The sequence below is a fragment of the Ascaphus truei genome, chromosome 20 (assembly GCF_040206685.1).
Source record: "Ascaphus truei isolate aAscTru1 chromosome 20, aAscTru1.hap1, whole genome shotgun sequence".
Taxonomy (NCBI): Eukaryota; Metazoa; Chordata; class Amphibia; order Anura; family Ascaphidae; genus Ascaphus; species Ascaphus truei.
The window spans coordinates 9,315,268-9,330,662 of NC_134502.1; the positions used below are offsets into that span (position 1 = coordinate 9,315,268).

At 45.2% G+C, this 15,395-nt stretch overlaps 1 protein-coding gene across 1 annotated transcript in view; it reads right to left on the bottom strand.

The window, feature by feature from the left end:
- Positions 1 to 789: 789 nt before the first annotated feature.
- Positions 790 to 15,395, bottom strand: part of LOC142471284 (uncharacterized) — an 85,589-nt gene continuing 70,983 nt past the window's right edge. Inside the window, exons 10-11 of the mRNA XM_075578116.1 lie at positions 4,560 to 4,916; positions 790 to 3,637 (exon numbers count right to left, since the gene is read on the bottom strand). Coding sequence (XP_075434231.1) covers positions 3,111 to 3,637; positions 4,560 to 4,916 — 884 coding nt within the window. The 3' untranslated portion in view covers positions 790 to 3,110. The remainder of the gene's footprint in view (positions 3,638 to 4,559; positions 4,917 to 15,395) is intronic.

A 15,395-nucleotide genomic window follows, 5' to 3' on the forward strand; every position in this document is an offset into this window, starting at 1 on the left:
TTTTAGTGGGTCTTCCCTTGTTCATGTAAGGTTCTAATATACCGTATACCATCCTGCTGGATTTCAAAAACTCTGCCATTGTTTTTTGGAAAGCCTGTTTTAATGGATTAACGACTTCCTATTTAATATTTTAATGTACTATATTCCACTGTGAGGCCATCTAGCTATCCTGCTTTGCAGTTGTTTAGATTTTTAATAAACCTCAGATATTTTCTTTGTGGCAATTGGAGAATTATTACATTCCATGTCTACCTGTGTCACCTTTAGTAATTGGGGATTTAAAAAAAAAAAAAAAAAAATCCTGATTTACATTCTCATTTATTGTACTTTTTCTACATAATAGTGTATAAAAGTTTTTTTTTAAGTTGTATTTTCTTTGGTCAAATCTCATATTCAAATTATCACCAAGTAATTTTTTAATGGGAGTAGAGAGTAGAGCTTCTGAAAAAAATTTTTGGTACATTTTCGAATAATCTGCATGTTTTGTTGTCATAATCAAAAATATTGGGCATCTTTTATTGTACATTTCCTACTTGCCTTCTTTTCCAGCCAGTGTTCACAGACTGGTTTTCTTTTGAAAATATATTCCTTTATTAAGTTGTGTAGGAAGTACTGTAGCTTGAAATGGTGGTATGTTTTAGTGAGTTTATTGCTTGCCGTAACAAACTCTATATTGTTTTCTTGTCTTTTCTTTGAACCCAGAAACATATGCAATAATATGTCCCCTTATTACCACTTTTTATGCTTCCCAGTATAGTAAAGGATCTACTTTAAGATCTCTATTTGTATCTCCATAGTCTTTGAATAGTGGTTAAATAGTTGGGAATGCTCCAAATATTGGCGTAATTTTGTTTACCGCTACCAGGGTATGCAGCCTCACCAAGGAGTAATCTGAGATATTATTATTAATCGTTTATTTGTAAAGTGCCAGCATATTCCACAGCACGGTACAATTGGGGTACAGCGATTTGATAATGGCATAAACAGTTAGATATAAATAAGCACAAACAGGCACAAACAGATACAAAAACTATTTTTAAACTATATCTTGGAAAAATGTTGCGTTGTGGTTGTTCAACCTATGCATCTTGCATGCACTCTCTAAGGCCAAACAACACTACTTTTCCTCACTCATAAACACTCACAAATCCAATCCATGACATTTTTTCTCTGTATTTGAATCCGACCTTCTCCTCCCACTTCCCATCCTTTCTTCACGTCTCCTCAAGCATATGCCGACTACTTAAAAGGCAAGGTGGATGCTATCCACTATGATATTCCTTCTGTCCCTTCCTCCGCCTCTATGCTTCTAACAAAACCTCCTTGTTACCATCCCAGGAGATGACACTCACGTATTGTTCGAATATTGATTCCCTCTATATGCAGGACTCTTTGTCTTATGACAGAACCTTATAACCATTTTGCATACCAATGACTTCAGCTTTCAAATTAGCATGTTCAACTATAACTTTAAAATTGTAAACTTTATATTAACTTCTGTTCTTACTGGACCTCTTTTTCCCAAAAATTAGTTACTCCTGGACTGAATATTTCTCAAGCCAACGTAGGAGTATTTTAGACCTTACTATATTCACGTCTCCTATAGGACATACCCATTTCCATTTGTTCATTCTATGAACATGAGGTTTTCAGACATTACTGTTCTATAGCATACTGTGAGCTTGGTATAGTCTAAGTCGCAGTATGATAAAGAAACAGTTTGGCCCTTTATCAATAATATGGTTACATCGCTACCATAGCTTATAACAGGGGTCTCCAAGCTCACTCCTCAAGGGCCACCAACAGGCCAGCTTTTCGGGATATTCTTGCTTCAGCACACGTGGCTCAATCAGTGGCTTAATTGAAGACTGATATAACAAGGAATAACGGCTGCACACCACAATATAATAAAGAGTAATACAGGTGCTCCCATCAATGTATGATCGGCTGCATCCAATCCACGGCATACGAAAAGGAATGAAGATGGGGCACACGGATTTCGAAAAAACAGATTGATTTAAGCATACAGTGGCGGCCACCTTTAACCTCCTGCGGCTGCCACCGCGGGATTTTTAAAACGCGGCGTGCGGCTTTTTTTTTTTAGTTTTCCCGCCCCGCGGGCGCTTTCAATGATAAGCGCCATTAGCGCTTATCTGATGAATGCGTCCGCCACGCGGGAAACTCCGCTAGAAACGGAGATATCGCCCGGATAAATGCGGGCAAGTAGGAGGTTAAAGGCGGCCGCAGCAGTACATGCTTAAATAAATCTCTTATTTTGGAAATCCGTGTGCCCCATCTTCATTCCTTTTAATTGAAGACTGAGCCACTGATTGAGTCACCTGTGCTGATGCTGGGATATCCATAAAACGTGGCATGTAGGTGGCCCTTGTGGACTGAGTTTGGAGACCCCTGGCTTATAATATCAACATGTATCACGTTGTGTATAGGATACACTTTCTGGTTAGCACTTGAGTCTTTTACAACCAATCAGTTGTCAAACGTCCAGCAATTTCTTTTATTTGACTTACAGTAGTTGTTGGGGTGTAAAAGAAGAAGGAAAAAAAAAAAGGATTTTCTAAGTGCAGTAGTTTTACTCAAAAATGGATACTCTACATTAACACTGATTAACACTAACCAGATTTTCTGTAGATCATAGCTACGAGAGGGTCTTTGCGTCCATGCTCGTGTGCCTGTGCTTTTAACACTCAGCCCTTGTGCACCACGCTTTGATGACGTCAATGCAACTCATCCGAGATTTTCCTGCAGTCCTGAGCTCCTTATGTCCCTCCCTCAGAGCTTATCTGTTCCATGCGATGCAATTATAACGCGTTTTGTGGAGGAAATTTCACTTCATCAGGGTTATTGTTGGGGACCACTCTTGGGATTGTGTTCTCTGCGCTTGAGATTTTCTCTCTCAATCCTTCAGATTTGTTTTGTCATTTTTGCTTTCTCCATGTATGATGACCCCTCTTCATGTGAAGTGAAGATTTTTATGCCATAGTGTGTTGATATTTTTTTAAGTGGCAATATACGTTAAGGCAAACTGTTTATGTTGTTTGAAAAGTAGCGTGCATACTTTCCCAAATTCCCTTCACTTTTGGGATACTGGATTAATTGCCATAATGAGGATTCTTTCCTGCATGTGTTCTCTGATGTCTAATAAGACTTCCAATACGAGTAAAACATTTGCCACATTCATGGCAAACATATGGTTTCACTCCTGTATGAATTATCTGGTGTGTAACAAGATGTGACCTTTGAGTGAAGCATTTTCCACATTCAGGGCAAACAAATGGCTTCTCTTTTGTGTGAATTCTCTGATGTTTAATAAAACATGACTTGTACGAAAAGTGTTTCCCACATTCATTGCACTTATGAGGCTTCTCTCCTGTGTGTGTTCTCTGATGTGTAATGAATGTTTCAGTGCAAGTAAAACATTTTCCACAATCAGGGCAAACATATGGCATGAGAAATGGGAGATTTCCTTGTTCCCATGAGGCTGATTCATTAGTCGAGTTTATGGCAAAATGTTCTTCCTGAAACCCTTGAGACATACTGATACCATCTTCCATTATCCTATCCGATGAGCAGACTGCTGTGTGAAATTCTTCTAACATGCTCCTGCTCATTGATCCATCTGTTGAGAAAAAATGCACAGTGAGTAAAGAAGTGTATCATAAAAGTATAATCTAACATTTCTGTTTGAGCCTTTAGCATGAGCATAGGGTAGTAATGCCATCAGATATCATGATATCATGAGCGCAACTGAGACGCCGGTCTCAGTAAGCTGCACACATTTTTACTGCAGCATTGTGGACAACCATAGCGGGGCTAACACTATCAACCATCTAGAGACAGTTAAACTATGATGTGGACCCTAAGGAGTAGCCACTAGCTTTATGCAGCATACACTTTCAGTCATAGTTTCTGGGTGGATATGAGGTTTTTCATTCACTCTGCACATATGCTGCACAGCACAATACGGTACATGTTATCAGAACACAGATAGGATATTCCTGATCACCAGTACGGCGGTGGGTTCATGCACCTGCCTCCACACATTTTTCTGCTCGTTTGTTTACCTTTATCACGCTGTTACCACTGCACTAGTTGGTAATATCTTTCTAGTATTTTGTTTTATTTGTAGCACTTTACACTTTATAACAATTTGTGTTTCTTATACAGTATAACCTCATCCCCCATTACATTTAATTCCCCAGCTGTGTACCCCATTTTTTGAGTCACAGCATTGTTGCTCCATTCAGCTTTTAATAATAGTTATCCTTCCGTAGCTTATTTTTATTAATTACCAATAAAAGTAAAATGTTACCTATTAGTGGAGGCTCTTGAGTGCATCATAAGGGATATCTTCTATGTTAATATATCTGTTAAGAATAATAATCCAAGATCTGTGTACAATGAGGGGCCCGAGAGGTAGTTTGTTGGCTTTTTGACAGCAACACATTGGAGTTTGGTTATACTTCCTTTGCCATTTCATATATTGGTTCTCTCTGTATGTATTCATTACAAACTAAAACTAGAATTTGAATTAGACATACCAGGTGGAGGCTGCTCTCCCATGTGTGTTACTTGATGATCTTCATAAACTGATTTTCTAAACCACTCCGCACATTTTCTGCTCTCTTGCTTCCTTACTTTCATGGTTTTGCATGTTGCATCATTGCTGCCTCTGACACATTTCTCATTTAAAGCCCATACATTTTGTTCATATTGATAAGACATATAAGTAGATGTGATATTTTCTTTTTTACATGACTTTGCTTTGTTAGGTAAGTTTCTTGCAGAGTTTTCTCCTTGAAACCTGTAAGACATATTGGTATCATCTTCTGCTATTCCATCTGATGAGTAGACTGTTGTGTTGGATTCTTCTAACATATTCCTGCTCATGGATACATCTATTGGAAAGGAATGCACAGTAAAGAAGTGTATCATAAAAAGATAATCTAACATTTCTGTTTGAACTTTTCAATTAGCATGAACATCATGTGACTATTAAGAATCTATTAAGAATCCTAACCTAATATATTTGTACAATGAGGGGTCAGAGGGGAGTATTGTTTTTTTGGTTATAACACTTTGGCGTGTGGTTATACTTTGTATGTCACTTCATGTATTGGCTGCCCTATAGCTATTTATGCATTCATTACAAATACAAACTACAATTTGAATCAGACAAGTTTAAGTGTGAATATTTTTAAGTGCACCTAGAGTTAAACAGGAGTTGGACTTCTGTCTGCCTAAATCAGGTGTTTCCAACCTTTGGCTAAGGAACCCTAAGTTAAATTCTAAGGAACCCCAACCCTCTATAATAGTGCGTCTGAGATCAGATACATTGTAAGGAACCCCAACTCCTGTACAACAGCAAAAGCAAAAAAGACACAGCACTACTTCCCAGATGGTTGGAATTATCAAAAAAGGAGAGCGTTCCCAAAGTGAGGAAAGGCTAATTTATAGCAACATGGAAAAAAGCAGCATACACAGGCAAAAATGCACACACCTACGAGTTTCAAGCGTTAGCTCTTTATCAAGGTGAATACAAGATATAATAACCAGAATGCATTTATACCTACAATGGACGCTGGCAACACCAATCCCCTTCACTTCCGGGTTTACGAAAATGGAGCGAAACGTATGACGTTCATCGTAACAATGAAAACTTTATTATGCTGCGTGCAGCAGCAACACATTAACTTGTGTAAGCGAGGTTGAACATAACAAGCTCTTCTCTAAGTTCCACAAACACATCAGAGTGTCCGGATTGGAAGGGGAGTGGTGACATCAGCAAATCAAAACAGCACAAACTTTATTACGATCTGGACAAAATGCATTCTTTGCTATAAAATATCTCTAAGCATTTTAAAAACAAAAAACAAAAACAACTTTAATAGCTATGTATAATAAAATCATAATTAAAAAATGAAAAAAAGAAAAGAATATACCATAAAACATGAAACAAACAGAATGTATCATATTATATAACAAAATACTTCCTAATTCATATAATAAAACAGAAAAAAAGATAAAAACAATAAAGATTTTAACAAATATGTGTATGTCTGAGAAGAGGAGAGACACTAAACAGATGTATAACGAAAGTAAGATATAAAGAACGATAAACCACTATTCAGCTGTCTAAACCATATAAGTCCTATTCAAAGGACCAGTCATTAGCAAAGACCACATGAACAGTAGATAAAAATACATCTTATGTCATATGGGCAAAACAAAAATAACATATACAGTATATGGTCAAATAGAATAACCAGTCAAATTGTTTTCAGTCATTGCTCTTGCTTCCAAAAGGGATCGTGTAGTAGATCTTCTCCTTCCTCTTGCAGCTCCTAACGTGTGGAGGTACACCACTCCTCCACCAGCGTCCACCGCACCACTCCTCCACCAGCGTCCACCGCAGAGAAACTACGTCAGTGGACCAAGCACCAAGAGAGAAAGCACAGGAGCGCACCAAGGTGAAGAGATATGTATTCAACAATACAATAATGAAGCAAGTAGTTAATTACATATTAATAAAAATCCAGTAAAAGATGCAGCCAGGCTCTGTATCATCACATCAGTGTTACAGGAGGGATAGGCGGATGCTGTATTTGTGTGGGTCTCTCCCGCATGCTGGGATCAGCCAATAACACCTACAGTTCCCCTACTTCTGGTATATCCCAATATTCATATTGAACTCCCAAAATAACCACAATATATAAATGCGTATAGGTGTCAAAGAGGAGTGCTACTGGGCATGGCAATATATATTTAAAACCAGACACAGAACATGAAACACAGAAAGAGCTCAGTGCTACATCCATTAACACAGATACACTGTACCGTGTATATATATATAAAGATATCTTTTGAATAAAATGGTCTTTTAGTTTAACCCTTTGGCCAAAGTGTTGCAAGCCTTTGAGCCCCTCCAAGGCAGACCACATCTCAAGAGTCCTAACACTAAAATAAATTCTTAATAACCTGTACATTACCAGGAAGAATGATTTATAATAAATCTGTCAAAATTAGTTGCATAGTTCTAAGTCTGATTGAAGCTCTTACTAGCCTGTACATCACCAGGAAAAGCACTCTGCATTAGATTTGTCACAATCAAACTGTATGCAGGTTCCCATGAGTGTGGAGGTGAAGTGGAGTGAGCTTTTAACCATTTAAAAGTCGGAGGGAGTGAGCTTCAAAACTGGGAAGGAGGAGCCACCTTCCAAATCAGCCAGGACCAGCTGAACAGAATTGCAAAACATACAGAACCCCAATAAGCTCATATTGAACTCCCCAAATAACCACAATATATATATATGCATATAGGTGTCAAAGAGGAGTGCTACTGAGCATGGCAATATATATTTAGAACCAGAGACAGAACATGAAACACAGACAGACCTCAGTGCTACCTCCATTAACACAGATACACGGTACAGTGCCCAGTTTTTAAGCTCACTCCCTCCCACTTTTAAATGGTTAAAAGCTCATTCCACTTCACCTCCACACTCATGGGAACCTGCATACAGTTTGATTGTGACAAATCTAATTCAGAGTGCTTTTCCTGGTGATGTACAGGTTAATAAGAGCTTCAATCAGACTATGCAACTAATTTTGACAGATTTATTATAAATAATTCTTCCTGGTAATGTACAGGTTATTATGAATTTATTTTAGTGTTAGGACCCTTGAGATGAGGTCTGGCATGGAGGGGCTCAAGGGCTTGCAACACTTTGGCCAAAGGGTTAAACTAAAAGTCCATTTTATTCAAAAGATATCTTTATATATATATATATATATATATATATATATATATATATATATAGCTATTTTCTGCTTTTATATATATATATATATATTTTATATATTTTATATATATATATATTAAAGCAGAAAATAGCCGTGTTAGTCCAGTTGCGAAGTGCAGTGCAGAATAAATGAGTTTCTTCAGTATTAGGTGATACCTTTTTTATTGGACTAACAATTTATGTCATAGGACAAGCTTTCGAGAGTTCTCCTCTCTTCTTCAGGTCTAGCAATTCTGATATACAAAGGATTCAATGGCTGAAACAGTGTAGAGAGAGGGAAAAAAAAACAGCAGATATTTACTGTAGATAAGTTAGGGTGTTAAGTGTTTGAAGCCAGGGGACAGTGTCAAAGAAAGGTGGGGAGGGGAAGGGATGCTGGGGGGGAGAGAAAGTGTGGGTAAGAATTGAGGCAAGCGGGATAATTACAAACAATTTTGATGGGGTGTGAGTAAACCCATGTCCGCATTAAGTCCTTTGATTTTGGTGTCAAAGAGTCTTATCATTCTGAGTTCAAATGTTTTCCGTTCTTGGGTGCTTTTAAACATTCCATTGAGGATTTTGATTTTTAAATCATTTATGGAATGATCTGGTTGTGAGAAGTGATGTCCCACAGGTGAGCAGTATCTTCCTTCTTCGTGATGGAGTATAGAGTCTCTTTGCATATTCATTCTTCCTTCTAGTTTTTGGCTGGTTTCCCCAATGTAGCAACCTTGGTCACATTTGTTGCACTGAATCATATACACTATATTCCTGGATGTGCAGCTGTATGATCGTTTAACATTGAATGTTCTATGGTTGTGACTGGATGTGGGATCATGGCAAATGTGTTTGCAGAGTTTGCAGCGTTTGTTGCTGCACGGTTTTGTGTCATTATCCATGTCTTTAAAATCGTTGTGAAGTTTTCTGCTGACTAATTTCTGTTTGAGGTTTGGTGGTTGCCGGAATGCAAGAATGTGAGGTTTGGGAAAGATTTCTTTTAATGTCGCATCCTCTGTCAGCATGGGTTGCAGATCTTTGATTATTTTTCGTATACCCTCTAGGGTAGGGTTGTATGTGGTCACTAGTGGTATGCGTGTGGTAGGTTCTTTCTGTCTGTATTGTAGCAGGTGTTCCCGTGGGGCTTTTAGTGCAGATGTAATAGTTTTGGCAATGGTCTTTGGTTTTTGTATCCCTTCTGTCTGAACGATTCGGTCAGGGTTGTGAGATGCCTGTTTCTGTCTTCAGTGTCAGAGCATATGCGGTGGTATCTTATAGCCTGGCTGTGTATGATACCTTGTTTTGTATGAGTGGGATGGAAGCTGGAGTTGTGGAGGTAACTGCATCTGTCAGTTGTTTTCTTGTATACAGATGTGTGTAGTTTGCCATCTTTCAGTGTTACTGTAGTATCTAGAAAGTTTATTAGGTTTGCCGAATAATCCATTTTGAGTTTAATTGATTGATGGAATGAGTTCATGGACCCGTGGAATTGTTTTAGGTTTTCTTCACCCTCTGTCCATATTATAAACAGGTCATCAATGTATCTGTAGTATTTGTAGGGTTTGTGGAGGCATGTAGTTAGGAATCTTTGTTCATGATTTGTCATGAAAAGATTGGCATATTGCGGTGCCATCTTGGTACCCATTGCAGTCCCCATTAGTTGTAGGTACATTTCCTTGTTGAAGCTGAAGTACAGTAGTTGTGTCTGAGGATGTATTCTATCAGTTTGGTAATTACATCAGCGCTGTATTTCTGATCCAGGGGAGATGTTGTAAGGAAATGCAGGCATGCCTCAATACCATCCTTGTGGGGGATGTTGCTGTAAAGGGATTCTACATCCATGGTAACTAGCAGTGTGTTGGATGGTAGTTGGTTGATGTTGTTAAGATTATTGAGAACATCTGTGGTATCTTGTAGGAAGCTGTTGGTGCTTCTGACTAAAGGTTTAAAAATCAAAATCCTCAATGGAATGTTTAAAAGCACCCAAGAACGGAAAACATTTGAACTCAGAATGATAAGACTCTTTGACACCAAAACCAAAGGACTTAATGCGGACATGGGTTTTCTCACACCCTATCAAAATTGTTTGTAATTATCCTGCTTGCCTCAATTCTTACCCACACTTTCTCTCCCCCCCAGCATCCCTTCCCCTTCCCACCCCAACTTTCTTTGACACTGTCCCCTGGCTTCAAACACATAACACCCTACCTTATCTACAGTAAATATCTGCTGGTTTTTTTCCCTCTCTCTACACTGTTTTAGCCATTGAATCCTTTGTATATCAGAATTGCTTGACCTGAAGGAGAGGAGAACTCTCGAAAGCTTGTCCTATGACATAAATTGTTAGTCCAATAAAAAAGGTATCACCTAATACTGAAGAAACTCATTTATTCTGCACTGCACTTCGCAACTGGACTAACACGGCTATTTTCACCTAATACTGAATAACATATATATATATATATATATATATATATATATATATATATATATAGGGACTGTACCATGTATCTGTGTTAATGGATGTAGCACTGAGCTCTGTCTGTGTTTAATGTTCTGTCTCTGGTTTTAAATATATATTGCCATGCTCAGTAGCACTCCTCTTTGACACCTATACGCATATATATATTGTGGCTATTTTGGGAGTTCAATATGAGCTTATTGGGGTTCTGTATGTTTTGCAATTCTGTTCAGCTGGTCCTTGCTGATTTGGAGGGTGGCTCCTCCTTCCCAGTTTTGAAGCCGTCTCCCTCCCACTTTTTAATGGTTAAAAGCTCACTCCACTTCACCTCCACACTCATGGGAACCTGCATACAGTTTGATTGTGACAAATCTAATACATAGTGCTTTCCCTGGTGATGTACAGGTTAATAAGAGCTTCAATCAGACTTAGAACTATGCAACTAATTTTGACAGATTTATTATAAATCATTCTTCCTGGTAATGTACAGGTTATTAAGAATTTATTTTAGTGTTAGGACCCTGGAGATGTGATCTGCCTTGGAGGGGCTCAAGGGCTTGCAGCACTTTGGCCAAAGAGTTAAACTAAAACACCATTTTATTCAAAAGATATCTTTATATATATACTAGCTGAGAGACCCGGCGTTGCCCGGGATGTAAATGCGTAATAGGTAGTATTATTTATAAATCGTGGAACAATAGGTGACTGTTTGTTGTAAAGGTTGGATAATAATATTGAAAAGAAAGATGGAAGAAAATGTAATACGATGTTGTATAAAAATGGTTTATTGTAACCACACCACAGTACAATGTATATTTTGGTGCCATAAGTGATGTAAAAATCTGAGTCGTGTGTCCTGCTAGGGTGTGAGGCGGCGGGTGGCGCGTGGGTTGTGAGTGCTGTCTGTGAGTGGGGGTCCTGCTAGGGTGTGAGGCGGCGGGTGGCGCGTGGGTTGTGAGTGCTGTCTGTGAGTGGGGGTCCTGCAAGGGTGTGAGGCGGCGGGTGGCGCGTGGGTTGTGAGTGCTGTCTGTGAGTGGGGGTCCTGCTAGGGTGTGAGGCGGCGGCTGGCCCGTGGGTTGTGAGTGCTGTCTGTGAGTGGGGGTCCTGCTAGGGTGTGAGGCGGTGGGTCAGTGATGTCGGGGGGTAGGGGCGGGAGGCAGCAGGTGTGTGTGGCGGCAGGTATGTGTCGAGTGTGGCGGGTGTCTGTTGAGTGCGTGCAGCGGCTGTGAGGCGGTGGGTGAAAGGCAGAGGCGGCCGGAGTAAGGGCGGGTGAAAGGCAGAGGCGGGGGTGGGGAGGCGGTAAGGCGGGCATGAAGGCGAAGGGCGGCGGGAAGGGGAGGAGGGGGTGGAGGAGGGGGGCAAGGGGTGGAGGAGGGGGGAAGGGTTAGAGGAGGGGGGGGGAAGGGTTAGAGGAGGGGGGGGGGAAGGGTTAGAGGAGGGGGGGAAGGGTTAGAGGAGGGGGGGAAGGGTTAGAGGAGGGGGGGGAGGGAAGGGGGGGAAGGGTTAGAGGAGGGGGGGAAGGGTTAGAGGAGGGGGGGGAAGGGTTTGAGGAGGGGGTTGAAGTGTGGGAGGGGAAAGGGTAAAAAGAGGTGGAGGGGGGGGTGGAAAGGGGAGCGGAGGGGGGGTGAAGGGGAGCGGGGGGGGGGAAGGGGAGCGGGGGGGGGAAGGGGAGCGGGGGGGGGAGGGGAGAAGTGGTGGGAAGGGGGAGGAGGGGGGAGGTGGTGGAAAGGGGGAGAAGGGGGGAGGTGGTGGGAAGGGGGAGAAGGGGGGAGGTGGTGGGAAGGGGGGAGGTGGTGGGAAGGAGGAGGAGGGGGAAGGTGGTGGAAAGGGAGAGAAGGGGGGATGTGGTGGGAAGGGGGAGGAGGGGGAAGGTGGTGGGAAGGGGGAGGAGGGGGAAGGTGGTGGGAAGGGGGAGGAGGGGGGAGGTGGTGGGAAGGGGGGAAGGTGGTGGGAAGGGGGAGGAGGGGGGAGGTGGTGGGAAGGGGGGGGGAGGTGGTGGGAAGGGGGGGAGGTGGTGGGAAGGGGGGGAGGTGGTGGGAAGGGGGGGAGGTGGTGGAAAGGGGGGGGAGGGTGAGGTGGTGGGAAGGGGGAGGAGGTGGGAAGGGGGAGGCGGAGGGAAGGCGGGGGGTGGGAGGCGGTGGGAAGGCGGGGGGTGGGAGGCGGTGGGGCGGGGGGCGGTGGGAAGGCGGGGGGTGGGAGGCGGTGGGAAGGGGGGTGGGAGGCGGTGGGAAGGGGGGTGGGAGGCGGTGGGAAGGGGGGGGAGGCGGTGGAAGGGGGGGGAGGCGGTGGGAAGGGGGGGAGGGAGGCGGTGGGAAGGGGGGGAGGCGGTGGGAAGGGGGGGTGGGAGGCGGTGGGAAGGGGGGGTGGGAGGCGGTGGGAAGGGGGGGTGGGAGGCGGTGGGAAGGGGGGGTGGGAGGCGGTGGGAAGGGGGGGTGGGAGGCGGTGGTGAAGGGGGGGTGGGGAGGCGGTGTGAAGGGGGGGGTGGGAGGCGGTGGGAAGGGGGGTGGGAGGCGTGGAAGGGGGGGAGGGAGGCGGTGGGAAGGGGGGGAGGCGGTGGGAAGGGGGGGTGGGAGGCGGTGGGAAGGGGGGGTGGGAGGCGGTGGGAAGGGGGGGTGGGAGGCGGTGGGAGGCGGTGTGAAGGGGGGGAGGCGGTGTGAAGGGGGGGGAGGCGGTGTGAAGGGGGGGAGGCGGTGGGAAGGGGGGGGGAGGCGGTGGGAAGGGGGGGGAGGCGGTGGGGAAGGGGGGGGCGGGTGGGAAGGGGGGGGAGGCGGTGGGAAGGGGGAGGGGAGGCGGTGGGAAGGGGGGGGGGAGGCGGTGGGAAGGGGGGGGAGGCGGTGGGAAGGGAGGGAGGCGGTGGGAAGGGGGGGTGGAGGGGAGGTGAAGGGGTGAAGGGGGGGGGGTGGAGGGGAGGTGGAGGGGGGGTGGAGGGGAGGTGAAGGGGGGGGAGTGGAAGGGAGGTGAAGGGGGGGGGTGGAAGGGAGGGGGGGTGGAAGGGAGGGGGGGTGGAGGGGAGGTGGAGGGGAGGTGAAGGGGGGGGGGTGGAGGGGAGGTGAAGGGGGGGTGGAGGGGGGGAGGTAAATGGGAGGTGAAGGGGGGTGGAAGGGAGAAGTGGAGTGAGGGGAGGTGAAAGGGGGTGAGGGGAGGTGATGGGGGGTGAGGGGAGGTGATGGGGGGTGAGGGGTGGTGAAGACTCACCCGTCCGGCAGGTCCCACGTGGATCTGAGGCGGGAGGCAGCGTGTTGTGACCGCTCTCCCGCTGTGTCCCGGGCGCTCGCTCGCTCCCCCGCTGACTGTAGCGGCGCCGGGGGGGGGGGGGGGGGTATCGGGGAGACACTGACACTGGAGGGGAGGGGGGGTGGAGGGGAGGTGAAGGGGGGGTGGAGGGGAGGTGAAGGCCGCTCACCCATCCGCAGGTCCCACGTGGATCTGAGGCGGGAGGCAGCGTGTTGTGGCCGCTCCCCCGCTGTGTCCCGGGCGCCGCCATCTTGGGCACTCGGCGCCGCGAGGCAGGCTGCCTGGCCACTGGCTGTTCCCCCGCTGGGGAGGGGGTGAGTTGTAGCGCCGGTGAGGGGGGGGGCATGTATATGTGTGGGGGGGGAGAGGTGGGAGATATAGAGGGGGGGTCTCGCACGGCCGCTGACACTGGGTGGGGGGGGGGGGGCGCTGAAGGGGTAATAATAGTGTGTGTGTCCCGCTGACTGTAGCAGCGCCGGGGGAGGGGGGGGGGGGGCGCTGAAGGGTAATAATAGTGTGTGTGTCCCCCGCTGAATGTAGCTGTGCCGGGGGAGGGGGGCTCGGGGTGAAAACGCGGAGACACGGGGAGAGGAGGAGGTGCGCGCGGGTGCTGCTAACTGTGAGCCCCGCTTAATGTAGGTAACAGTGTGTGTGTGTGTGTGTCTGTCATTGTGTGTGTGTGTGTGTCCCTGTGTGTGTGTCCCTGTGTGTGTGTGTCCCTGTGTGTCCTTTGGCCCGTCACTCCGCCTCAGGCCAATGAGAGGTGTGCGGGGGCGGGCCAAGGGACCAATCAGATTTCCCCTAGGGACACCGGACATCCAGCAGGCATGCATGCATGCAGGCAGGCAAACATACAGTGCTTTCACTAATATAGTATAAGATATATAGGCATTGTACTGTGTATTTGTGTTAATGGATAGAGCACTGAGCTCTGTCTGTGTTTCATGTTCTGTATCTGGTTTTAAATATCCCAATATTCACCACACAAATACCATGCACAAAGTCAACAAATTAAAAATATCTTTAAGAAGCATTGGGGTTTTTTTTCAGCTGACCCAACCCTTAATAGAGTTTACATGGAGGGTCCACGCTTTGTTTTTAAAAAAGCCAAAACTATTGGTAATTATATCTCAAAAAGTCTATTGCAATCTCAGGGCACTACAGATAGAATGCTACCAAAGGGGAGTTTCAAATGCCTGCATTGTAAATCCTGCAGTCATATGATTTCTAAGCCACATTTTAGCTCTATGATTACGGGTCGTCAATATGACATCAAGTCCTTCATTAATTGTAGTACCACATTCGTAGTTTATTTAATAAACTGTGGATGTGGGAAACAATATGTAGGACGGACTACTAGGGCTTTGAAAACCAGGATCAGGGAGCATATGAGCTTAATTATTAAGAAAGATCTAACCCATCCGGTGGCACACTATTTTACAAACTGTAGTTTGGGTGATATTAATCATTTTTCTTATATGGGAATTGAACATATCCCTATGCCCATAAGATGGGGTAATTGTCACGGATGCTCACTGTAACCTGGACTGATCCGCGGGGCCAAGGTGGGGAATGTATATAACCACCACCCTAAGCCACGGGGGTGGGTCCAAATTGCAGGGTCGTGAACGTAGCCGGGTCAGGATAGGAGAGTGGAGAGGGTAGCGGGTACTTGCCTATGGTCCGGGATTTGAGAGGGTAGAATGGTTGAGATCCGTAAGCCGTAGTCGAGAATTGGAGAGTGTAGAGTAGTAGATGTCCGTAAGCCGAGTTCATGGAGTAGAGAGCGTAGAAGTCCTTTAGCCAGCCAAGGTTCAGGGAAACAAGAAGAGACAGGTCAGGTACAAGCAGGGTCACAACAGGTATTCGGAATTGTAGACAGGTACTCAGGCTGCACGTGAACA